The 26255-nt window shown below is 43.1% G+C and overlaps 1 protein-coding gene and 1 long non-coding RNA gene across 2 annotated transcripts; both read left to right on the top strand.

Moving 5' to 3' along the window:
* Positions 1–780: 780 nt before the first annotated feature.
* On the top strand, positions 781–4263 carry IL22 (interleukin 22). Its single transcript, XM_067564059.1, has 5 exons — positions 781–981; positions 1607–1672; positions 1768–1911; positions 2221–2286; positions 3490–4263. Exons 1-5 carry the CDS (start codon positions 781–783, stop codon positions 3616–3618), a joined length of 606 nt encoding a protein of 201 aa, XP_067420160.1. The 3' UTR covers positions 3619–4263.
* A 3495-nt stretch (positions 4264–7758) lies between these two features.
* Positions 7759–20102, top strand: LOC137163632 (uncharacterized). Its single transcript, XR_010922743.1, has 3 exons — positions 7759–7848; positions 17975–18205; positions 19628–20102. It is a non-coding gene; the product is annotated as an uncharacterized lncRNA (long non-coding RNA).
* Positions 20103–26255: the final 6153 nt, after the last annotated feature.

A 26255-nucleotide genomic window follows, 5' to 3' on the forward strand; every position in this document is an offset into this window, starting at 1 on the left:
GTCCAGTAAGTGAGGTCTTACTATTTTGGTTATATTTAGACCCTGATCTTTCAAAGAGAGCTATGTGGATATAGGCAGAACTCCGCTGAAGTCAGCAGGGCTTTGGGCAGGTGCATGGACTGAGGACTATTGGGGGCAGGGACAACTTCTGACTGTGTGTTTGTACAGCACCTAGCACAAAGGGACCCCAATCTCCACTGATGCCTCTTGGCACTACAGTAATACAAATAATAAATAAGTATAAATGTAGGAAGTGTTTACAAAATTGAATCAACTCCTAAAATCAAACTGCTGATTTAGCTGGCGTGATGCGATCAAGACAGAGGTCACAAAACCTGTCAACTTTACAATAATTTTATTTTCAAAGAACCTTCAGGGTTCAATACAATAGGAAAAGCCTCTGTCTACCCCAACATTAAAAATGGGGTTACTTTTTATAAGAAACGGAAGAGTGCAAAGCCCTTGCGGTTGTGTTCTGTGTGGGTTTTGGTGGTGGTTATTCTCAGAAGAGCATGCTGGAAAGTAAGAAACTTGCTGATGTCATTTTTAATTCACCACCAGACACCCAGAAAAAAATGCTGATGGGTCTATATAAGATGCACCTAGACTCCTGCCTAGCACAACGAGAATCCCAGCAAAGGTAAGATTTGAACTCTACCTGGCTTCCTTGCTTTGTCTTACTCAGGCTCTCTCTCTCTGATGATGGCCTTCTCTCTTTCTCATTGATTCAGAAGACTGTAACTGCGGACCAGCTGAACTCACTACTTTGGATTGTGAGCCATGGTGTCCCTACAGAACTGGAGGAGGTACTCCCCGGCAAGGATCTTTTTCTGCTGCTGCTGTCTTCCTCTCCTTCTCCTTGCCCTGCCCATGCCTCCAAAAGAAGCAGGAGTTCTTCATGCCAGTCACTCCTGCAGACTCAGAAAGACAAACTTTCAGCAGTCCTACATCAGGAATCGCACCTACACGTTGGCCAAACTGGTATAGTAACCTATCTATCTCTTATAGTAATACTTGAGTGTCCTCTCTCCTCTCAATTGCCATGGGTCTCCTCTCCCATATTCCACTTTCTTTTCTACCCTCCCTCGCCCCCTGCCTAGATGCATAGTGGTGCTGCAGTGATGCTTTCAGATGCGGGTACAGTATACTACCTGCAAAGTACATAGCTCTGTGAAACCACAACCACTGTAACTCCCCCAGCTACGTGTGGAGGGATAACCCACTGGTGAAGCACAGCTCATTTCTAATGAACCGCTGTGTACTCTACTAAACTTCGTCTGCTTTCTATGGGACTGGCAAATTTTGAAACGAGAGTTTTAATTTCTCTCTCTCTCTAGCCCCGTTCAAAGCTGGGTAGGGACATGACTCCTGAAATAACTAGTAAGCTCTTAAAAATGTAGCCTCCCAACGCGTCTTCTGACTCTCCCCCTCCCTAGTAGGCTTAGCCTTCTTCATCCCACCCGGGGTCCCTTTTGAGGTATAATCCCCGAATCCTGCAGCTGTCACTCCAAGCAATGTGTCAGTGGTAGTGCCCTGGACAATTGTTGCTGAATACCATCAATTAAAAAAAAAAATAAGGCTCTTATCTTCATCTTCTACCTCTCAGGCTAGGCTTTCGGACCAGGACACAGACAACAGACTCATTGGACAGCAGTTGTACATTAACGTCAAGGTGAGGTTTACATATTCTGCACTCAGCCAGCTGCACAAAAAGCTTTTATTGCCTTTTTATTATTTAGTGTGACCCTCCTACTTTGTGTTTTGCAGGAGACTAATCGCTGCTACCTGATGAAGAGGGTAGTAGATATCATAGTGAAAGAAGTACTTCTGTCTGAGCCCAGGATCCATTATCCATTCATCCATGATGTGGCACAGTTCTTAGCAGCACTGAGCACAGAGCTAAGTGGCTGCGTAAGTATGGCACACTTTTATAGACCCTGCTGTTTCCCATCCCCAGATCCTACCTCTCCTGCCCCTTCTCTTCTCTGGTTGCCATCCTTAGTTCTGCTCTGAGGTGGCTTTTGAATTTCAAGTGTTGCCTTAGCAGTGTGCTCTAGACAGGCAAAGTGACCACCCACTGGGTGCTGAAATCAAAGGAAACCTCAGATCAAGATACCCAAATTTAGTTTTGTGAAATCAAGTTGATTAATAGAAAGGTGTGAAACAGAAAAACCGCACTGTCACACATTCACCAACCAAACCCTGGGTTATGTCTTTCAGAAATTCTCAGGACACAGAGGACATATCGAAAAGAATCTGGAAGAAATGAAACACAAAATAAAACAGGTACGTTTTTTCTCAAACATTTAACAAGACCAGTGCCAGACCCCCAGGTAGCTATTACAAATAATTTACTTGCTGATTTAAGTCTACCAGATTAATGAATCGGCCTTGGTTTGCCAGATCATTATTTTTCACTGTTGTTCCAATATCCCTATTGAGCTTGATCCAAAGCCCACTGAAGTCAGTTGGGGTCTTTCTGTTGATTCCAGTGGACTTTAAATCAGGCCCATTATCAGCTGTGACTAATGGTGAAGAAAAAAAGCATTTCAGTTGCCTTTGTATAATCTAAAGATATGAACAGTTTAAGGCAGAAAAAACATAGCTATGAAGCAAACCTTCTAAAGTGATCAGAGATTATTTAAGGGGTGAGGGTTGCAATGGTGATTGGGGTAGGGGGAGAGGGATATTTCCAGTCCCTCTTGTCTTGTTTTATTTAGATTGTAAATTCTTTGGCATAGAGATCATATCTTATCTATAGCCCTGATCCTGCAAACACATAAGTGATAGTTTCACTGAAGCTAATGAGATTACTCACTTGCATAAAATTACTTACGTGTATGCGCTGGCCGGATTGGGGCCTGTGTTTGTTAATGGTGTTAAACAGGTATGTTCCTGACGTGGTAACCTGGACCTTATGTTTTTATATTGCCCAAACTGAGTTTCTAATGATATGCAAACTGTCAGAGCTATCACCATGTTAAATTATTTAAAGTTACAGAAAAAACATTGCAATTTTTAATCTTAAAATGAAACAAATACATTTTTAGAACTGAAGAACTTGCCCCACCAACTGGTACATGGTTGCTCTAACACAATGTGATCTTTTATTGGAAAGAGACCGTACACTGGATCAATCACTTAGGGACAACATTGTCAGATGTCATATTAAAAGCACCATAAGCCAGAACTCAGCACTGTTATGGTGCTATTGTATATTGTGTGAGTCGTATGTTCACTGGATACATCTCCAGAGTAATTTAAAATGGAGAAAGTCCTGGAATATAGACTATAGAGAACGATCCAGTATTGGCATGGTTTGGACTAGATAGTTTCCATCTTGAGGTCTAACTGACGTTAACAGAATTATTTGTAAGAGTAAGGTGTACAGGATTTGGCCCTATTTCTATGTAAATACTATATTCCAATCTAAATCTTTGGTGACATAATGAGATATTAAGAATTTTCTTTTTTCCCCTATATATATAGCTGGGAGTGAGTGGAAAGAATAAAGCAATTGGGGAGCTGGATTTGCTCTTTGATTTCATGGAAAATGCATGCACTGAAGCACCGAAGAGAATTGGCACTATTAAGGGAGGAAACAAGATGAAAAACTGAAAGAACCTCCATGAAACCACTGCTATGGTACAAACCGTTTCTCTATTCAGAAAAATCAGCTATAGGAATGGTAGTTCTTTAACAGTGCAAAATACAACAGGCCAGATTTTAATTTTGAACATGTTGCATGACATATATTATTGCCTATCTTGAAAAAGAAAACTCCATTACAAGGTTTATGGCTCCAGTTCAGCAAAGCACTGCTAAAAGCATAGTTAATCCCTTTGAAGTCAATGGACCTTCCAGTAAGTGCTTAAGTATTTTGTTGATTGAGGCCTATGTGCCCGGGATATTTTGAAAGCGATGCACTGATGCATGCCTGCATCTGTCCAAAGGTCTTTAACTTGAAAATCTTTTTAGGAAATCTTGCCGTCTTTTTGTTAAATTGAGCCTTCTCTAGAAAACAATTATTTCAGGTGCTTTTAGCAAAACGTATTGACAGTCTTTTAATATTTAATGCTAATTTATTGAACGGCAATAATTATTCAGTGCATTTATTTATATAAATTAATAGTGTGAATTTATTTATAAAAATGTACCAGCAGCTTTTACATGAAATTTGGTATAACTTACACTGTTACTGTAATATTTAAAGAATGATACATTTGAAGGAGCTGCTTATTTGATATCTTTCATTTTTATTTATTATAATAAATACTTTGGGTTTCCAAATATTGCAGTTTCATGGGGTTTTCCTTTCTAACTCAAACATTGGCACATGCAGGAAGGTGTGGCATGGCTGATGGTCTATTGGCCACACAGTACACTATCGTGGGGGATGCAAGGTCAAGGATTGGGACATACTTCTCCCTCTGTGGTGAGAATTCAACTTGGAACAGTACAGGGCCTTACAGGGGCAGCTTTGCAACTCCCCTATGCAGGGGTAGGCAGGTGGAACCGGATCAGCCCCCGATGGTCATTGCAGCAGTAGGTAATAGACAGAGTGAAGGAATGCCCTATGATGGGGATTCCTGCTGCACAAGATATGAGCACAAAGTTGGTGTAGCTGATGCTGCATGTCCCTTGCGCCAGGTGCAATTCATCCAAGGGACCTGCCCCTGCTTTGCTGCCACCTAATCAGCTACACTGGCTGTAGCACAGCGATTAATTCCCCCCCACCTCCGCCCTTTTGTAACAGATTCACACTGGCGTTTGGACATGAACTTCAGCGGACATAGTCCTGATTTACACTGGTCAAAGTGAGAGGGGACTCAGGCTCCTGAGATTGATCACTCACTGCCTTAGCTGGCAGGGTCCCCTGGAGGACACAGAGGGAACATTTTGCATTGCCTACTGGTGAGCCTTAGTGGGTGACCCAGGTATAGCCCATTCTTGGTCTGGTCCTAATTTTTCTATTCATTCCAATATTTATTTAACTTTAAAATAATAAAGATGCCTATTCTAGGCTCTAGGCCTCCTACCATAATTAATTGTAGCATATACACAATTTATTTTAAACCTCAGCAACACTGAAATCCGTTGTCCAGCCGGCCTGTCCTCTGCATCACCATGGGATGCATATCCTTAGCCCTCTGCAGATGGTCTCTCAAAAGCTGTCTTCTGCAATATGCCTGCAAAGTCACATATAAGCTATTTTGGACTGGGGGAACAATAGGCAACCTCCCCTCTCTGAGACACCTCATCACTCTCCATAAGGGACTAGCCAGAAAAGACATGGATCTCCTGGATCCAAAGCACAGATTGTGATGAAGGTCTTCCATCAACTCAAGGAGCATTCCTGGCTGAAACTCTAGCAGAGAAGACAAGGCCTTTATCCCCTCAAGAGCTTGCTCTGTGACCAGAGAAGAAGAAAACCCATCCACTTTGTAATAGTCTTTTCAGCAAAATTGCAAACAATTTCCTCACAATAGGAAGGACTCAGACCAGCTACTGAGTTGAGACAGCCTGGTAAATCCGGACTCTCTACCACCTAAAACAAACTTGCTGCAATTTTGCAGATGCTATGATGGAGGAAAAAGACTTTTTCTTTGTGCCCCAGAGTAGTCACTACAACACAGCATAAAAATATCTTTATGTTGCAACTAATCAGCCTTGGCATGAGACTTCCACTACCGGCACTCCGTCTCCCCTCTTGCTTCATTTGTCGCAGATCATCCATAAACCAAGGTCACCTAGGAGAACAAAGCGGGGGGAGGGGCACCTCAGAATACAGTGCAAACAGACCTACTTTTTTTGCTCATAGATAATTACAAAGCGGTTGAACTTCTAGACGTCACATAGCCGAGATAGGGAAGCCCAAAGATTGGAACGCAGTTTCCATATCCTGCTGAGTAAATATTGGTGACAGCCAAAACATCTTAGTCACAGGGTTTCTCAACGGTGACGTGTCCATGCTTCACAAGTGACCCAGAATCAATGAGAACACTGACACATCTAATATCTGCTGTTGCTGGAATCAAAAGCAATAGAAAGGGGAAAGTATCCGGAGTACCACCCATCAACGGTTCTATCATGTAAGCTTCTGGCTTGAGATACAAGCAATTGTCCAAGCGCAGATCTGAATAAGGCATAGAGTGAGCTGAAAAAGCATACATCTTCCTTGTGGGGGGTCCCTAGTAATACATACCTAGGATATGTATTGCTCTTACTCCAATGTAACTGAAGAGTTACTGAATTTACACCCCTGTATAAAACTGGGGTAAATGAGAGGAGAATCAGGCCCCTAAAGTGATCTAATATTGGCACGAATGTTACAATCAATCTCAGGTCTATGAATCATGTTGTCATGAGAAACATTATAAATATGCAAAAGAATAAAGCCTGAAATACAATCCTGAGGGATTGTACAGTTTAAAGGATGTCTGCACAATAACATGTTATATATACAAATATAAGCTGGAAAATAACATAACATCCCTGAGATTCCAGACCATGACTCAAGAAAATCTAACAATGTTGCTAACAATGCATGATAAGTAAATGGTGAAATTGAAACTATGGTAGGGGTGATGACAATTCTCTATGTCTTATTACACAGCTATCAGTTTACACATTTGTAATATATTTCTCTCTGTGTGTGGATTGTTTGTTAACATGTAGCTTCAGAGATAGTCAGATGAGAGTGTCCTTGGCTGATGAGGCATGTTCATCGCTAGCAAAAAAGTTAAGCGTTGTAGAAGTGATGTAAATAAGAGGAGTCTGCCTTCGTTTAACATTAGATACCAATCCGCAGATAAAATTTACAGATTTTGATTTTCTTAGTGTTATCGGGAATATATTGATGTATGTTTTTACAAAGAAAAGTATTCCTAGCCCTTCCCACTTCCAGGGAGAAAATGAAAAATATCTTGAAATGAACCATCCACCTATCTTCAGCAAAAATAACCCCAGCCAAATAAATAAATAAAAGTAGTCTTTAAACATATCATCACTGTTTGAGGGGCTGGATTAAATACTGGCAGGATCAGGCCAGTTTGCTTTTACAAACTGGGGTATAGACAAGTGGCCAATGTTTCTAAACCAAAATCACTCACTCTTTTACTAAGATCAAGCTGCATTGCAATGTTGTAAAGAAATTAAGTGAAAGATTATATTTGACTATTGCTCCACTTAAAACTTTAGGGTATCCTTTTCTAAGAGAACTTGTGAGACTCTAGGATGGAAATCTGAGCCACAGTTTCAGAATGACTGAATGTGAGTTTTCTGAGAATTACAAAGTTGCATTGATTATAAACTTATCATTTTAGCTTCGTTAGTTCTCTAAAAAGGAGTACCAGAGGGGTAGCCGTGTTAGTCTGTTTACAGCATAAAAAAAGAGATGACGAAGTGGGTTTCTACCCACGAAAGCTTATGTCCAAATAAATTTGTTAGACTTTAAGGTGCCATAAAACTCTTGTTGTTTTGCTAAAAAGGAGTAGTTGCCTACCTGTGAGTGCATGTGGCTTATTCAATTTTGAAAATGTGCAGGGAGCCCACTCATTTAGCTAGTATGATAAAGTCAGGCCAGAGGGTCTCAAAAGGGCATACCAGGCCCAGTATGTAAGCCCAAGAATGCCAAAAGCCCTTTTTCCTGCAAGCAGAGGGGAGATGATTGCAGGGCAATTAGAGACACCTGGATCCAATGAAGGGCTAGTCCAGGTGTACTTAAACCCTGCCTCCCCCCTAAAAGGGGGAAGCACAGGAGAGGGAAACGACCAGCCTAGGAGATGGTTCTCTGCAGCCAGAGGAGACAACCCTTGGCTGCAGCCTGCAGGAGGGAGTCACAGTAAGGTACCTCCCCTGTTCCTGGGGGCATGCTGAAGGGAAAGGACAAGAGACTTGTTCAGCCTGGGGAGATGGGGTAACTGGTGACTCCCTGGCCCACTACAAGGGGTAGAAGCGTGAGACCCACTAGGGTGAAGCTGGCTGTGTGCCATACTAGTCAAAAGCTAGTCCGTTGTTTGTGATTCGTCTAGTCTTGAGGTTTGATTTTTCTGGATTTTGTTTTCATTATTCATTGATGTATATGACTGGTCTCAAACTAATCAGGTCCTTAAGAGCTCATATTAGATCCCATTGAAATTAGTGACAAAACTCTCACTGATTTCAAAGGGTGCAAGATCAGGTTCTTAATCTGTGTTTATCCTGAGTGAATTATACGGCAATATTTGGCACATTTTAATTCATTTGTTAAAGTGGCAGTGAAGAATCAATGTAGTCTTATGGGAGGTGTGCTCCAGAAATTCCCATGACTGACCACTCTTTGGGGAAGTGGAGTCATTACAGAAGACAATTCACTAATGTTAAGATTATATACAGACTTCCATCATACCACCCTGTTGTCTGGCTGTACCAAAAGAAGGACACGAGACATTATATATAGTTTTAATTTATTATTAGATGGCTGGAACTACTTGGCAGATAAAAGTGTAAGGTGCAGGTAACCTCATGTTCATTCAATAACTTCCTGGGGGGGCTTCCACCAGCCCCACTCTATTTCCATCCAGGTACCCCAGCCAATCCATTGCTGGGACCTTACCATCCATCCCCCCTTGTAGAAGGGTTAAGGTGGGCTATAAGAAAGGGCGGTTGGCTCCCTGCTGTACCAATAATAGTACATTCCATTCCTTTAACCAGCACCTCTTTTTTTTTTTTTTTTTTTTACCAAGTCATTTATCTGGTCACTGTATACCTTCCCTATGGAGTACCTGCACTGGACATCCACCACAAGGAGGCGCCAGCAATTAGCTTGGCTGCCTCCTCCCGAAACCCAATCAAGTTCCCAGACATCTCCCAATGCCCTCTTTTATATCTGCTAAAAACACATCAGCACCTAAGTCTAACAGGTGAACCCCATCCTCCCAAAATAACTCTGGTTCTCCATATACTATGCCAGGATGCAAAATTACCACCCCTTCTTTGGTCCCAAAGAATTTGGCCATCTCCCTGTTTACATATCGCCTTGCCTTGTCCACCCTGGGTGGCCTTATGGGTCCCCTCCAGGCCCTGCATTGAAGCATGTCTGACCATATAATTTTAATTCCTGGAAAAAGTTCAAAGATCTGCCTCAAGTGCCTTCTTGCTCGGACCATTAATTTGACCCCTTTACACATTCCCAAATTGTTTTCCCTAACATGTACCACAGTTATATCTGGTGGCCACTGATAAGCCCCCACAGCATACAGCAGCAGTAGTAGCAGCTGATTTCATAACATTCCCCTCTTTCCATGCCAACTCAGTATTGCTTAACTGCTGAACCCCAGCTGTGAATGCTCAGGCAACTTGGATGCATGCCTATGCACCCAAAAGACAACAATGTGCCCACAGATCCACACCGCTGTCTACATGGTCAATTGTCCAACATTTGGAATGAGATTACAACAAATTAATGCTGTCCCTGGAAAAATCATGGAGCAGTCCTCAATCTATTTTGAAGCACTTGAAAGAGAGGAAGGTGATTGTGAACAGTCAGCATGAAATCACCCAGGGCAAATCATGCCTGATCAACCTGATTGCCTCCTATGATGAGATGACTGGCTCTGGGGATGTGGGGAAAACAGTGGAGGTGATATACCTTGACTTTAGCAAAGCTTTTGATACAGTCTCCCACAGTATTCTTGCCAGCAAGTTACAGAAGTATGGATGAATGGTCTATAAGATGGATAGAAAGCTAGCTAGGTCATCGGGCTCAGTGGGTAGTGATCAATAACTTTGTCTAGTTGGAGCTGATAACAAGCAGAGTTCCCCAGGGATTGGTCCTAGGACCAGTTTCTTCAACATCTTCATTGATGATCTGGAGGATGGAGTGGATTGCACCAGCAAATTTACAGATGACACTAAGATGGGGGAGTGGTAGATATGCTGGAGGGTAGGGATAGAATACAAAGTGACCTAGAAAAACTGGAGGATTGATCCAAAAGAAATCTGATGAGATTCAACAAGGACAAGTGCAGAGTCCTGCACTTAGAACAGAAGAATCCCATGCACTGCTAGCTGACTAGGCAGCATTTCTGCAGAAAAGGACCTGAGGGTACAATGGAAAAGAAGCTGGATATCAGTCAACAGTGTGCCCTTGTTGCCAAGAAGGCTAATGGCATATTGGGTTGCATTAGTAGGAGCAATGCCAGCAGATTGAGGGAAGTGATTATTTCCTCTGTTCATCACTGGTGAATATTAGGAGTATTGTGTCCAGTTTTGGGACCCCCCATTACAAGAAGGATGTGGACAAATTGGAGAGAGTCCAGCAGAGGGCAACAAAAATGATTAGGGGGCTGGGGCACAAACTCTCCTCAAAAGTCATAAGGGAACAGGGCTTGTTTAGCCTGCAGAAGAGGAGAGTGAGGGGGGATTTGATAGTGGCCTTCCCCTACCTGAAAGGGGCTTCCAAAGAGGATGGAGCTAGGCTGTTTTCAGTGGTGGCAGATGACAGAACAAGGAGCAATGGTCTCAAGTTGCAGTGGGGGAGGTCTAGGTTGGATATTAGGAAAACCTATTTCACTAGGAGGGTGGTGAAGCACTGAAACGGGTTACCTAGGGAGGTGGTGGAATCTCCATCCTTAGAGGTTTTCAAAGCCCGGCTTGACAAAACCCTGGCTGGAATGATTTAGTCAGGATTGGTCATGCTTTGAGCAAGACGTTGGACTAGATGACGACCTCCTGAGGTCCCTTTCAACCCTAGTCTTCTATGATTCTATGACTTGCTACCGGAGATCTCACATATGTTCAGTACGCTTCCAAATCCCAATGCCAGAGTGCCTGAATTGCCTCTGCTCCCTTACCTAGCTGTGTTGCTGCTGTTGCTGTCCCAATTCTGAATGAGTGGGAACCAAATTTGCAGGCTGGAAGCCCCAACTTCATCAGTCCTTGTCTCAACACTGTAACGAATTGATACGTTGTGAGGGAACTCCCATCACAGTGCATAAAAAGGGCCCTTTCCCTGCAGCTGTATCACCACGTAGGCCCTCAAAGCCTGCATGGGGAAGATCCTAGGCTTACCACCATCCTGTAGGATAACAGATAGCACCCCAGCCTGCTTGATCCGTCTTTGACCTTCGCAAGTGTGATATCACTGAATGCTCATGCCATTGTACATTATGCAGGTCCAAGACCCTTCCTGTAAAATCCCTACCGGACCCAGGTACTAGCTCGCTGATCCTGAAAACAACAAAAAATGCTATCTAGAATGCTGCCCTGAGCAAGGCCACCTCCTATCCACTATGACATATGGTGTCAGGGATCTGCACGAGATCCCTGAGCTTGTAAATTGTGATGGGATGATGTGAATCCTCGCTGGGACCACTGGTACGTGACCACCTCGCCAAAAACCTTTTGAACTAAAAAAACACTGCGAGGATCTGGATCACCATTTAGCCTACTGACAAAGGTAATGGCAGACAGGTGATTAGAGATTGTTGAGGACTCCAGTTGATGGGCTGCCAACGAGAGCATGTACCACAGCACCTGCTCCTCTGTAAGGGGCCATATTGTTGACCGGCCTTCCTGATCCTGAAATGGCATGAAATCGTTAAAACTGTGCATCTGAAAATGAGACAAGGCATCCGGTATGCCATTATCAACCCCTGAAAGGTGATGAAGTAATCTAGATTTCTTGGAACCTTCTTCGGGGCTAAGCCTCAGGGGGAAAACCCCACCAGTGCTCCACAGGCAATTGCTAGAATGGCCCTGCCCCTCTCTGTTGCAATTCATTCCTGTAGAATCATTATCTTAATAACATAGACAAACCCTGCCCCTGACTTTTATTATTATTATTTTATTATTATGTTAAACATAAAGGGGATCAGAACCCCTCATTAAACCCTGCCTACAACTGTGCCCCATGGGCTTTGTCAGGGTAGTCCCACAGGAGCACCCTTAACACCTCCAACTTAACTGGAAATGGTGTCTGCTCCCCCATGCTCAGCTTGCGTTCTGTCCCTTATGCCCCATTCCTGCCAAGCCAAACCTGCGGCTGGCATTTGCTCTACCCTCCCTTCTGTTTCCCCCTTGGGACCTGCCCTCACCATCCTGGCATGAATGTGCTGTATGAGCCCCAAAACGTATTTCGCAAGCATGCCTGAACTTACAGATGCTGCGAAAACAGCTGGTATCATTAAATGCCCAGCAAATGTTATGCGACCCAGGCCCCTGCTGGGCTTGCTATGGAATGAATAGGCCACTATCTGTATGGGCACCAGGACCCTGTGGTGTTATCCATTCCAACCACAGCGTATGATGGTATGTCCTGCCGAATCCTGGTTTGTATTGCCGCCCTCAATCTAAACTGCTCACCGTTAACACCTGCATAGATAAGGAAGGCAGCCTCCCAATTTTCCCATGTTCTAGGGTCCCTCTCTCGGCCGTTTGGACATCTTTGTTCTGTTTACACAATCCCTTCTTATTGTCTGCCAACAGCTTCAGTATCACAACAGTGATAATGTATCCACATATTGATCGCTTGGGATTGTATTACCAAGTAGTATTGAGAAGATGACCCATAGGGTCATCCACCCTGGCATAACTATATTCAGGACTGACCATTGGGGTACCCTCATTGCCCCGTTGCACCCCGCTACTCCCAGAACAGCAACTCTGTCCCATGAAGTTACAGTCCTTGATAGTGGAAGAGCAGAAAGCTTCCCCCTGCTCTCCCCCCACACCTGGGTGATGGCTACCACAGCAGTGCAGGCAGTCTGCCCCACCTGCCTATCACCTGTCACCACAACGCCTGTCCTCCCTCTGCCTCCATCACCACTCCTGGCAAGACAAATCTCCCCTGGGTGTCCCATGCTGTTGCAACCACTGCAAGTTACCTGCCTGTAGCAGCTGTGAAATACCATGAGATGGTACATGAGATGGGAGCTGATACAGCTTCTAAGACTTTCAATCCTTGCCTGGCCCATTCAATATTCCGTCAGGTCCATCCCCATTTTCCCCCTCTAAAGCGTCAGAGTAACTGGTAGTGCCCGGATGCCTCACCTCACAGAGGCCCCTGCAATCCCCACCTGTTGCCACATTGTCTAGTAGGCGCCCACCTGTACAATGGGTCCCTTCAGCCTCCACCCAATGCCGATCCAAGCACCCCCACAATCTGTTCACCCCTGTCCTCAGCATCTCCACCATATCCTGCAATCACCTGAGTTGAACGTCCTGGCTCTGGACCATAGTTTCTCAACCTGTGGTATGCGTACCCCTGGGGGTATGTGAGACACAGGCAGGGCGGTACGCGGTGAAAAACCTAGTGAAGGGAGGCAGGCAGCAGCCACCAGCTTCCCGCCCGGTCCCAGCTCCGAGCTTGGAGGTAGACGGGAGCCGCACCAGTCCTGGGAAGCTGGGCGGCAGTCACTGGCTTTTTGGGACACCAAGTAGCAGCTGCTGGCTTGGGCAGCAGCTGCTGGCTTGGGCAGCAGCTGCTGGCTTGGGCAGCAGCTGCTGGCTTGGGCAGCAGCTGCTGGCTTGGGCAGCAGCTGCTGGCTTTTTGGGAAGCCGGGCGGCAGCTGCCTGCCTCCTGCCCAGTCACAGTTCCCAGGTGTGAGCCCAGTGGCAGCCTCCTGCTCCGCCCGACCTGGGCTCGCACCTGGGTGGCTGTCACCAGCACCCTGGCTCTGAGCCAGGAGACAGCCTCCTGCGCCCTGACTTGAAGATGGGCAGCAGCTGCCTACTGCTTGCCCATATCCTCAGGTCCCAGACTGCGTGGACGCCTCCTCCACCCCAGCTCGGAGCAGATGGCAGTCGCCCACCTCCCGGGCTGGCAGCCAGGCAACAGCTCCCCTCCCCAGCTCGCAGCCCAGTGCCCAGAGAGCCAGGCAGAGAGCCCAGCGGCTTGCCCAGCCCTGGAGCCAGGCTCTACCCGCAGGCTTAGTTGTCATTTTCATGGCTCTAGTTGAGCCGTAAAATTGACAACTATGACAGCCCCAGATTTAACCAGTATAAAAATGTTAAGAGGGACCCACACAGTGTGATTTGCCCCTCGCTCACCCCCTCCCCCCCAGGGATAGCTATGGGGAGTGCTGCTATCCACTCTGGGGGGGCTGCTAGTGCCTGCTCAGACCTCACAAGGTCCCGCCTGTGTGAGGAGAACACCATGTGACCCTGTCATCAGGCCATTGTGGCCTGACCTTTGTGGCTGGCATTGACCTTTGCTCATCTATAGAGGAAGGGGAGGATGAAGGATGGGAGAAACAGCCACACAGCACTGCAGAACTCCGAGCCCTCCTGCTTTACGAGAAATACAGTTGTCCAGCAGTAAAGGGGGAAAAGATTGTATTTATCAGAGTGGAAAATTGAGTGCTGGGGTACTTATTAAAATTTTCAGAAATTAGGGGGGTACTTGCTACTTAAAAGGTTGAGAAACACTGCTCTGGATGACCCCTTACACTTTGTACGTCCTGTAATGCTGCGGAAACAACCTCAGAGGCAATCTCCCTGACAACTGGCATCAAATCCCTGCTGACTGTCCCACCAGCAAACGTAGCCAGCTCACTTGCAAGGGTGTCTGCTTCACCTGGAGCCCCCACTTCCATCAGCCTGGAAGGCTGCCTTTGGTAATCAAACACACTACCCCAGCCCCTTGCCCTTGAGGTGAGGATCCTGCCTCTGGCTCACCACAGGCTCCCACACCCCCTCCCCCTCTGTCTGCCCTGTGCAGGGTTTGAATCTCTCCACCTCCCGTCCCAGGGAGACCAACCTCTTTGTTTCTATACCCGGGAACAGAATCTGGCTCTGGGCTGCCTCGCTAGTCAACTCCCCTTTCCTTTCTGGAACTACTCTCCTTTGCCTGCCTCGCCCTATCCAGTCCAGGGGAAGAGGGAAATCAACTCTCCCCTTCCCTGTTCTCACTGCCCTGCGTCCCCGTGGAGCCAAGCTGAGATGTACTGAAGTTCTCCATGCCCTGATGCTGTGTCAGCCTACTCCATGTGAAAGGAGGCTTCGATGCATGGACTGCCCTTTTAAACCCTTCCACCCATCCGGATACCAGTGGATGAGTCAGTGTCACCCCTTGTCCTCTTTTGCAGCAGTTTGAACTCTCCCTCCCCCCCCACCCCCTCCCCCCAGCTATATAGCACTGTTCCCTTCATGCGGCCAGCCAGACAAATTCCCCCCTCCCCCAGCCCCTGCTTAAAGGTGGAGTCATTGTCACTTACTCCTAATTTTCCAAACTCTCCATACCTCCTATGTGAGTGTAACTCTTCTGCCAAACAGAGTCGGCCACAGCAAGGGCCAGGTTCTGTATCTAGGGGTTCCTGTGAATGATACAGCACCAAATTGGCTTGAGCCCCCACCCAATCACCTGGGAAATCACACACACTTCCCTGGGTGCCCCCAAAAGGCAATAGTTCCCCTCTCACAAACACAGAGTCTGACTGTAGAAAGTAAACCTTTTAATAAAAGCAAGGAAGTAACACAGCACTGGTTTGGGAAAACAGTGCAAACAGAATTCATGAACACAACAAGCAGAATCCACCCCACCCCAGAGTATGTGCGGCATGTCCTTCGCCTCTCGCTTTTCCCTGTAGTAGTTGCACTATCCACCTCTCAGTTGTGGGGCTTGACCGGCCTCCTCTGCTGGCTCCCACCACCTGTGGGCTCTGACCACTGCTGGCTCCTGCTGCCTGCAGGCCTCCTCTGCTGCTAGCCGGGGGCCCCCTCTGCTGTCAGTCCCTCGAGGTTTCCCAGTTCCCCCAGCAACTTCAGTTCTAGTGAGTTTCAGCTTTCTGTGATTTCCACTCTCAGTCCATGGGAAACCCCCTTGCCAACACAGGAGCTCCGTCCCTGCTATGAGTCCTGGGGCTCCCATCAGACAGACGGATCCAGCTGCCATCAGAGCAGAGTCCCTGCTCTTTAACAAAACAAAGACTCCAAGAGGAATCATTAGTTCTACCTTTTAGCAGTGGGAGGAGATAGTCAATTCGTGCCTGAGGGCAGCCCTTATTCAGAGCTGTGGTAGTCTCAGCAAGGTGACCCCCACCCCTCCCTGCTTGCTCTTACGGTGCTCTAGCATCCGGACGCCACCTTTGTTGAGATCTGTTCAGATGAGAATGAATCTTTCATCAGCACAGGCTAAACAGAGTCTGCTGCCATTTGTTCGTACAATAGAAGGACAACATTCCACTACCTCTGCAATTAACGCTACAGTGATTTGTAACCCAATACCAGCCAGACTATCCATTTCCCATCATTCTCAGCACCTAGGTGTGCTCATGCAGATATAGTGCAGTCATACTGAGCACCTAGTTGTATTCATGCAAATACAGAGCCCGTGCAAATAAAGTGCTCCCCTTTCAGCTGGCTGAGTAGGGAAAGGCCACTCAGACCTTGCTTACATGAGTAAAACCTCTTCTGCCATTTCTGAGCCAGGTCAGTGGTTTTCAAACCTTTCTATAACATGAACCGCCCCGTGTTTGACGAGAGAAAACTTCAGTCCGCCCCTTACTCAGCTCCAAAGAAAGGGATGATGGTTCTGACCCCAGGATGAGAATCCCTGAGTTAGGTAATTGCACTTTCTCAGTCTCATTTTGCACACCGATAACTTAAAAATGGCTGAACTTGAAAGATTCCCACTTCGCAAGTGACTATTCCCCAGTCAAGAATAGTGGCTTTACTAAGTGCAACATTTGCAAGCAATGTAATAAATACATACAGAGACACTTTTAACATTCACACAAGTGCAGTGCTACATTTTTAACATTCACACAAGTGCAGTGCAACGTTCTACTATTTCTGGTAGTGCTATGGTGATGGTCAGAAAAAAACAGCTGTGCAACTCCATGATGCTGTGATAAGGGTTCATGCACATCTAAGTGGTATGCTTGAAATCCAGGGGGATGCACAAAGCTTTCTTGCACATCTCCCTGGTGGTGCAACTGGGGGTATGTTTCTGTAAAGGGGAGACCTGCCTAGAAGGAAGCAGTCAGAGACTGTCAGCTCATTTTGTATCTTGCAATGATGTTGGCCATAGGATAATGGCTTTTGGACACTTCAGTATGAGTCTAAATAAAACCAGTGACTTAGGCCTTGGTCCTGCAAACGTGTACATACCTGCTTAACTTTACTGACATGAATAGTTTCATTGACTCCAATGGGACTGCTCATTTGTATAAGTGTTGGCAGGACTGGGGCATTAGAAGTGAAAGGCTTTATATATTGTTATGGATTTTACTTTAAAAACATCTTAGCAGTAACAGTGTGAATTCATATTTCCATTTTACATTTTTCTTAAGTTTTCCATTTCTATTTTAAAATTAGTCACAGGACATTCCCTGCATACATCCTCTCATGCTGGTGACAAGGTAATACTTAAATGAATCTGAATATTAAAATTTGCATTTTATCTGAGAAAAGCCAGTGAAGAGTCTTTTAAACTAGGCTATTGGTAGCAACTCACCCCTTCCACATTTTTGAAAAGCAGAGAAGCAGTCTGAATTTTTGCTTGTGACTGTTAGGTTTTGTATGTAACCTCATTATCTGAATCAAGATAAGGGAGAAGTTGCAGATTTATAAATTACCTCCCTGTATTTGCTGTGGTTACAGGAATATGTGATAAATGTGATGTTATCATGCAGTGGTGACAGATTAACAAGAATAAATCTCAATAGGTTTGAAGTTTTGGATAAACATCTAAAGACCGGAGGTTTATTGGAGGTTTGTTGAACGTACTGAAATAATTTGGTTGAAAAAACAGGTTGGAAATCTTGTGAGGACATCTTTCTTGTGAGATTTTCAGAACTGCCAAGTTTGGCTCAAGAGAGATGCAGGGGGAGAAACACCTTCCTTGAGTGATTTCCACCTACAATAAGCAGAGATGTTTGAGAAAATCTAAAACTAAAAAAGAGCTAATCAAATGTTTGGTTTTGGTCCAAAATGGGCTAATGTTTGGGTTTATTCTTACTATATCTGAATCATTTCTGTTGTCTCCTTACAGTGATTACCACTTTGCCTGAAAGCTGGAAAGAGATATCTTTAAAATCAATGCAACTGTTAGAGGACTTGATCTTATCACTCAGTGCACTGCGGTACAGCTTTAACTTGCCTCTACAGATGTAGAAGAGAAAACCAGCAAGATTAAGAGATTTTCTGTACAGAATGACAGCATTGAGGCCTCAGAGCTTGTTGAAATTTTTCCACTGAAAATTATTTCCTGGTGCAAAATTAGGTTTGTGACTAAACAAAACTTTTCACTGAAAGGGCCTGCTTTCTTACTAAAGTTTTTTAATTATTTTGTTGTAAAATCAAAAAACTGAAAACTGAGCATTTTTGGCCAAAAGGTGAAAATATTTGTTTTCTTCAGTTTTTGGGTAAAAATTTTGTTTTCTTTTTTTGATGAAAGGTAAACATTTTCTATAGAAAAATCTCTTTTGTGACCAGCTCTAACCTAAGTTTTGCAAACACATATGTTAACTTTGATCACATGAGTAAAGTTAGATGCAAGCATCTGTGTGTACTGAATTGGCGCCGAAAGCTCTAATCGGAACATTTATCAAAGATAACTTGCTTGTTTGCTGTAAATTAGAACTCACTAAAAACTTCATTAAATCTACAAATATTTAGATTTGGAGTATTCCTGAATGTATTGTTACTAAGAAGTTCTTAGTTAAACTTTCAACTTTTTAAATTTTAATTGGCTGCAATTGACCTCTTTTAAACATACTGAAGTATGTTATATATGTTTTAAAACATGCTCTTTTTTGTAAAATACTTATGCTGTTGTGAAAACGAGTATATTATTTCTAGTTACAGCCAATCACAAAGATCAGATAATTAGGCCTAGAAATGCATAAGCCATCTGCAGTTAAATGAAAATAATATTTTACTTTTTCCTGATATTGCTAAAATAACTCACAATTGATGTAACAAATATTAATTTATCATCTGAATTATATTCTCTGGGATTTTAGATATCAGTGTTATCATTACCATAAACTATGTTTAATTCAAAATAAGTGACATATTTTTCTATGATAATGCAAAATCTCTATTTGTATTAGTTTAATAAATAAATATACTTATAGGTGAAGAATTGGATACAGATTTTGAAAGATCTGATGCAGTCTTGGTATCTAAATATCAGTAATATCTTGTGATACTTTATTTTTCTATAATTATTTAGGCTTTGTTTTTTAGTTTACTCTATACATAAATGATAGCTGAAAGAAGCTGTTTTTTCACTACACAAGTGTTTCTATGGTGCTCATTTTTGTGGACTAGTCTTGTTGAATTTTACATACTTTTAAAAAATTAATCTCTTTTGTGTGACTCATCATTCAATTCCTGTATTTTGTCTTTTGAAAGAACATAGACATGTAATTATTTCAGAAGATTAATTAAAATAAATGAACTCTATACAGCAAAAAAATGTAGGATCAAAGAAAGCAAGTCATGTCCCAAATAATGAGATTCCTTAAGATGTGCTGCTAACAGAAAAAAAAGGAATGCACCAGTGAGAAGTGGAGAAGACAGAGGAGAGAAATATAAAGACCGGTTAACCACAAAATAGAGAAAAGATCTAGAAAACCATCACATTTACCATGTGCCGTTTCCCCACTCCCTTCTTAATCAGATCTTTCCCTTTTTCTAGGCCCACCACTGGAGAACAGGTTGTGGGATGTTTCTAATACTTTCAACATTCACCAAGCGGACGTTTAGCTTCTGGAAACACATTAAACATGGTTCTTTTCAGCAACTAAAACCAGAAAAATTTCAGAACAAAATACAAAACTGACCAAAACTTCTTTTGGTTGTCAGCAACCAGATAGTGATTTTTGGTTGGCTTTCAGATTTTTGTTTTTTTTAATGAAACTTGAAAAATTTCTTTGCAAATGGACATTTCCCATAGAACTCTCTATTTGGATGAAAAAAGCCTTCTGTGTTAAAAAAACATTTCAATGAAACAAAAAATTCTGTCAGCTCTAATTATTTTCCTCAGGGCAGTTTCTTTCTGTCATCTGCTTTTCACTTGCCCAGTACTGGCTTAGAGAATCAGTTCCAACACTTTCTCTAGTATCTGGATATATCTCTCAAGTTTCCCTGTATATACTAAATTATCACTGTAGTTTCAGGATACTTTTCAGAAATTATATTTATTATTATCAGAAATTATATTCCAGAATTTCTTCCTTGACAAAGTTTGTATTAAGAATGATATTGTCTTTTCTAAAAGTTGTCTATCCTACTCACCTCTGTAATGTTGTTTCCTCCATCACCTAAAGTCTTTGCAGGATTGAGGCTTTAGTCACTGGAAGGTCATCGTTTTTTAGCTCATCTCTCAGTTCACCTCAGCCAGTAGCCCTCCTATGGACCCCCTTCAAGAGTTTGAAGTTGCCCTGGTGCCGAAGTTGCCCTGGTGCCTTGGAAGAGGGAGCCAAGAGGGAAAAAAGAGTCAGATTAAGAAATGGGTGAAAAATAGAGCAGAGAGTGGGCAGCCTGGAAAACAAATTCAGAGAAAGAGAGTATGAAAAATGGGGCAAAGAGGGGGAGGAAGAAAGAAAACATTTCTAATGAAAAATAGGTAGTGTGTATTGACCCACTTCTGCCAGTCTAGCTGCTGCATACATGCTGGAACTAAGGGTGCTGGGGATGCAGTAGCACCCCCAGGCTTGAAGTGGTATCCATCATATACAAGGTTTACAGTTTGGTTCAATGGCTCTCAGCACCTTCATTATACAAATTGTTCCAGCACCCCTGAGTTACTTTGTGGATTCTTCTATCCCTGATACACACCCAAGCTTCCATTTAGCTCTTTGTTAATTTTAATACACTTTTCAAAAACCCTATTGAAATTACAGAGGAAACAGCTTCACACATTGGAACTAGTGGTGAACATCCATTCAGTTTTAAAGAAAAGAGAGCTAGGAATAGCATTATGTCTATTGGTGGAAGTTCAATATTGACGTCTTCTGTTGCAGGGTATTCTCACAGATATACTTTGCTCTGGGATTTTGTTAATGTGAATTTGGTGGCAGAAAAAAAAAAAACTCCATAAGGAGTTTAGAATCATTGTAGTTAGCTGAGTTGATGATGAGGATAGCATGCCCACACTTGAGCACTATCTTTCCTACCTCCTAACTGTTTCACCTAAATAGACATTTATTCAATAGCCCTTAAGAGTATGGAAAGTAAAATCAGCATAAGTGAGTGTAGTTCTTAGCCTGTAACAAGGAACTTAATTTTCAAAAGTGATTAGTGATTTTGGGTGCTTCCGTTTTTTGATGCCAAACTTAAAATATTTAAAAGGGGCCTGATTTTCAGAAAGTGCTAAGCCCTCTGAAATGTAGATGTTATGTTTGGATTCTTGGAAGTTACTTGCACGCAGAGAGAAACCAGCACAGGAACAAGGAGAGATATAAATACACTGGCAGGATTTATTAAACTACAACTAAGACCAGCCAGAATTGACTGAGCTATCCCATAATAGTCTAACTCTGTTGCTATGGCAACAAGCGAGGCTCTGTTGCTGCAGCAATCTAGCTAACTAGGCAGGACACAAAATACACTGCAGGAGACACTTCTAAGGCATCCAAAATTGGGCACTAAAAATTACCAGTCATTTTTGAAAGTTTAGGTTCTTACATTTGTATGATTGTGGAAGGGAAGGAGACTGATAAAGGATGCACAATAGGAAAATTTTAATGTTTGTGCCTTGGAGATTTCAGACTTGAAACCGAATATAACTTGTAGACTGACCCTGAGAAGTCTGATTGATCTGAGATGATTGACGTAAAACCTACAGTAGTTACCGAGTTTGAAAGAAAGCTGTTGACAATCAGTTGTTCTAATAAAAGGCAAATGGAAATAGATCAGCAGATTAAGGTTAAAAAGATTAGACTCTCCAACCAATTGAAACATGACAGGCTTCCAAAGGAGGAGAGAAGGTAACCAGAGTGTTTTAAAACAATTCACATTCTATACCACTGATATGTTGTTGTTTTACATAGTGCAAACAGAGATAAATATCCAGCATTAACATAACTATATTTTGTTTTCTTTCCCTAGGTTTAAGTCTTCATTCTACTTTATTTAATGCCTTTGGAATGTTCTGAAGTTTCTCTTCAGACAACAACCTAAAATATTCTGGATGTGGTATTTATATAATCCCAGATTTAGTCATTTGCATTTTTTCATCTCATAATTGCATATGTATAATTGTAAACACCTCCTTGAGGTCAACTAACACACTGCATTTTATGTATTATATAAAGGTCTTTGCATTGAATCACCAGATGCTCGGGTGCAAAGTATGCATGCATAATTTAGGCATCCATGTCTGAAAACTTGGCTCATAATCTTTAGTAATTATAATAACATATTAACTCATATGGCTACTAATATTTCATAAACGTCATAGATGGTAACTGAAGGCTACAGGGAGTGATATATAAATGTGATAGATATAGATACACTAGATAGGTATAATATACTATCTACCTATGAATTGAACTGAAACACTTCTCCTAACAGCGTTAAGAAGCTTGCAGAACCAATTTTGGATGCTCACTCACTTCTTGCCATCCTAAAGCCAAAATTGGTGCTGCCATCTACAAAACTGGGGAAATTCCCACAAGAATCCATCACTTCACATAGTCTTGCTGAGAACTAAGATTACAGCACTCTGTCATTATGAGTTTTGCAAGTGTTCTCAAATTGGCTCTGGAGATTTTGCAGCTCTCCTTAGCATGGACTATTAGAAGTGCAGGTATTGTGCTAAAAAGTTTGTGAACTGAATTTTTTCTCAATTGAATCACATACATTTAAAGTACTGAATAGCTTCAGTATTCATATACGTACCAAGAGTGCTATCAATATTATTTATTATTGGTGTTATGGGAGCGTCTAAGAGCCCCAATCAGGCATTGAGGTACCATTGTACTGCGTGCTGTATGAATACTTATTACGAAGACAGTCTTCATTCCAAAGAGTTTACAAATTAAGCAGGTACACTGACTTTAGTGCCAGTTCTTTGATTTTTAATGGGCCAGTAGCTTAGTCAGCATCTCAATAGGATGTGAGCACTGTAGTTGGTATTCCAAGGTATGCTATGAAATGGTACCCATCTACATATCTGTGATTAGAATTAAGCCCTAAATGTTCACTTTATTGAACTATAACGCTTTTCTGAGGGGAATTTCACAGAAGCCCCATTATGTTTAGTTTTTTTAAATTATTGGCATGCCAGCCTTCTGCACCAGTTAATCTAGGTCTGAGCTGGACTCAAATGCTAGTTCCATGGCCACAAAAAGACTGCTCTTTGGCTTGCTGAGTCATGTGGAGAGCTCTGCAGAGGTGGAAAAGACCAGCAGAGTGAAGTCACTAATGCCGTCTCACTCTGTGGCAGGAGCATGCGGAAAATGGAAAATGAAACTTCCGGGCCCATGAGTTTTTCAGCCATGTATGAAGTTTCAGTGGTGCAGACAATCATCAGACTTCTTGCGAAAGCCCATCGCTGCTGGGCTACGTGGCCCATTTATAACTGGAACTCTACTGACACTGCAGGCAGCGGGGAGATGCAGATGCGAAACTGCAGCAGAGTTCTGCCCTTTGAATACATAAGTCCTGCTCCTTGAGATCTACTTCCAGGCTCAAACTAGGAGACAGCTGCTACAATGCTTAAAGCTATTTAAATGACAGGCACTGTAGTGAAGTTCACTATGTCTAATCCATTACGTCTATTCACTATGGTATTTAAACAGTAAGCACAGAACCCAAAGCTCATGGTGGCACTAAACACTCCCAAGAGACCTTGGCTCTCCTCACTCTTCATAATTCCAAAATGTGAAGCGATCCCCCATTACTACCTCCTCTTCTTCTCTCTCCTTTTTAAAAAATCGTCCTAAACCCTAATCCCACAAAGTGCTTCATCACGGGTGCTGCTTCAAGCAAGTGAGTAATCCCTCATTGAAGAATACAGGCCTCACTGCTATTACAGCTGGGGTGACCAGAAGCAGAGAAGAGTCCATCTTGACTCAGAGGCTGCCTGTTACCTTGTCAATTGGTAGTCAGATTCCCTCAAACCAGGTTAAGGTGAGTTTATTTGCCACCTCCTTACAGTGTTTCCTTCTTCCTATCAGCGTCCTGTCTGCCCTCTGTGTCTTAAATTTGAAGCAAGCTCCCTCCGTTTATTTCCCTCCGTTTATTTCCTCCAGCCACTGGGACGTCCCGGTGATGGCTACATCAGAATGTAATGTTGAGAACAAGAAAGTATGCTGATGACCTTCAGATTTACAGGGGATACTGGAATTCATGGCATCTCATGATCTCTCTAAGGCCTGGTGTACACTAGAAAATTAGATCAGTTTAACTGTGTCAGTCAGGGGTGTGAAAAATCCACATCCGTGAGCAGTGTAGTTAAGCAGATCTAAGACCCCTTGTAGGCAGTGCCAGGCTGATGAAAGAATTCTTCCATCAACCTAGCTGCCCCCTCTCTAGGAAATGGATTATGCTAACAGGAGACTCCCTCACATGAGGGTAGGTAGTGTCTACAGTGAAGCGCTGCAGCCGGTGCAGCTGTGCCAGTGTAGCATTTTAAGAGTAGACAAGCCCTTTGTGGTCTCATATACACGTCACGTCATTTTATCTGGCCTGCTCAGACCCCTTTGGGGTGCCCCAGCAGCATAAAGGGGGTTAGAAAATGATAAGATCTCCCAGTTGGGTATTCCCAGAGTCTGTTCCAACTTCCAATAGGGACTGAACTGGCCCTAGGATCAAATGTCTATAAAAGTGGCTGAAAGCTACTTTCTCCTTGCCTCTGGCCTTATACTATACACAGCTCTGCCAGATTGGGGAGCTGGACCATTGGGGAAAATTCATCCCTGGTGTAACAACTTCTCATGCCTGGTTTAACTGCATTTACTTTAATGCAGTTCTATATTTATCCTTAGTATAACTTTATTTTACACTAGAGATGAGTTTGGTTCATTGCTCCAATTTCTACTCAGATCCTGACAGTTCTAAACCCTAAAGTTTCTGGCCAGATCCAAAACTTGTGTAAATTGGCATTGCTCCATTTTGCCCTCTGTGCAGAAGTAACTATCTTACCCATAATGCTTTTAATTTTTCCACCCTTCTGCCAAGTTGTAACAAATTCTGAGACCTAACAGGTAGATTTCCCTCTGGTTATATTCTTAGTGCAGCCTCTGAGTATATTCTTAGTGCAACTTCTTTATTTCACTCTACAAGCACAAGTCCTTGAACAGAGGTGGTCACAAACAGTATCCAGGCAATTCCATCTTTTTGGGATCTTCACTTAGGGCTTGTCTACACTTACCTCTGAGATTCGGCAGCAGTCGACCGGAGTTACGCAAGTTACACAAAAAACTTGCGTAACTTCTGTCGACTTCTCTTCTCCTCCTCTGTGCACCATCTTCACTGCACTGTGAGGACAGGAACCATGTTCCTGTCGATGCAGTGCTATGCCACTTGAGAAGGTGGTCTTAATACATCGATTTCTGGATTGACTGAGCGGGTCTTCACTGACCACTCAGTCAATCCGGAGAAATTGATCTGACGGCGGCAAATTTGCTGCCGTCAGTGAAGACATAGCCACAGACACCAGTACTTGGTTCTCAGGGAGCAATTAGAGAGATTAAGGCAGAGCGCAAACTCCCAGGCTACCTGCCAGAGATACCCCAAAACAATATAAACTGTGCTTGCATGCTAAGAAAAAGAACGGGGAAAACTACACAGACCAGCACAATGAAGTTACTCCTACTGTAACAATGTCTTTCACGGCGGTTCATTGTTACACCTTTATATTGTCAAAAAAGTGACACCTTAAAAAATGAAAAGAAATGTTTTATGTATTATGACAGAAGTTATTTCATAATGTACTTGCAGCTCTGAAAGAATTCACTAGCTCAATCAGAATCCTTACCTATTGTAAAATGCCAGCTCACAATTGTGATGCCAGATTAGTACATTTCCTGGGAATAACTGGCTTTCTAATGCTTTTAGAATAGTTTCAAATGATGGGTCCTGGTATGTATTTTGGAAAAAACTACTATCACATTTTGCAAAGATCCTTTACAGCTGAAAAAGATTCAGAAACCCAATACCTATTGTCACAAAACCAGCCTAACCAATTTAACCATTTTTTCTTCAGTAAACTACCACTTAGAAGAAAGAAGCCTTTCAATGTGAGAGTGAAGCTCTTCTTCTTTGAAACCTAGACCTAACTGCCAGTAAATATTGAGATGTCTTTTATGAACGTCACA

The sequence above is a fragment of the Emydura macquarii genome, unplaced genomic scaffold (genome assembly GCF_026122565.2).
Source record: "Emydura macquarii macquarii isolate MOO-44397 ecotype Brisbane River unplaced genomic scaffold, CSIRO-AGI_Emac_v2 contig_2636, whole genome shotgun sequence".
Classification (NCBI taxonomy): domain Eukaryota; kingdom Metazoa; phylum Chordata; order Testudines; family Chelidae; genus Emydura; species Emydura macquarii.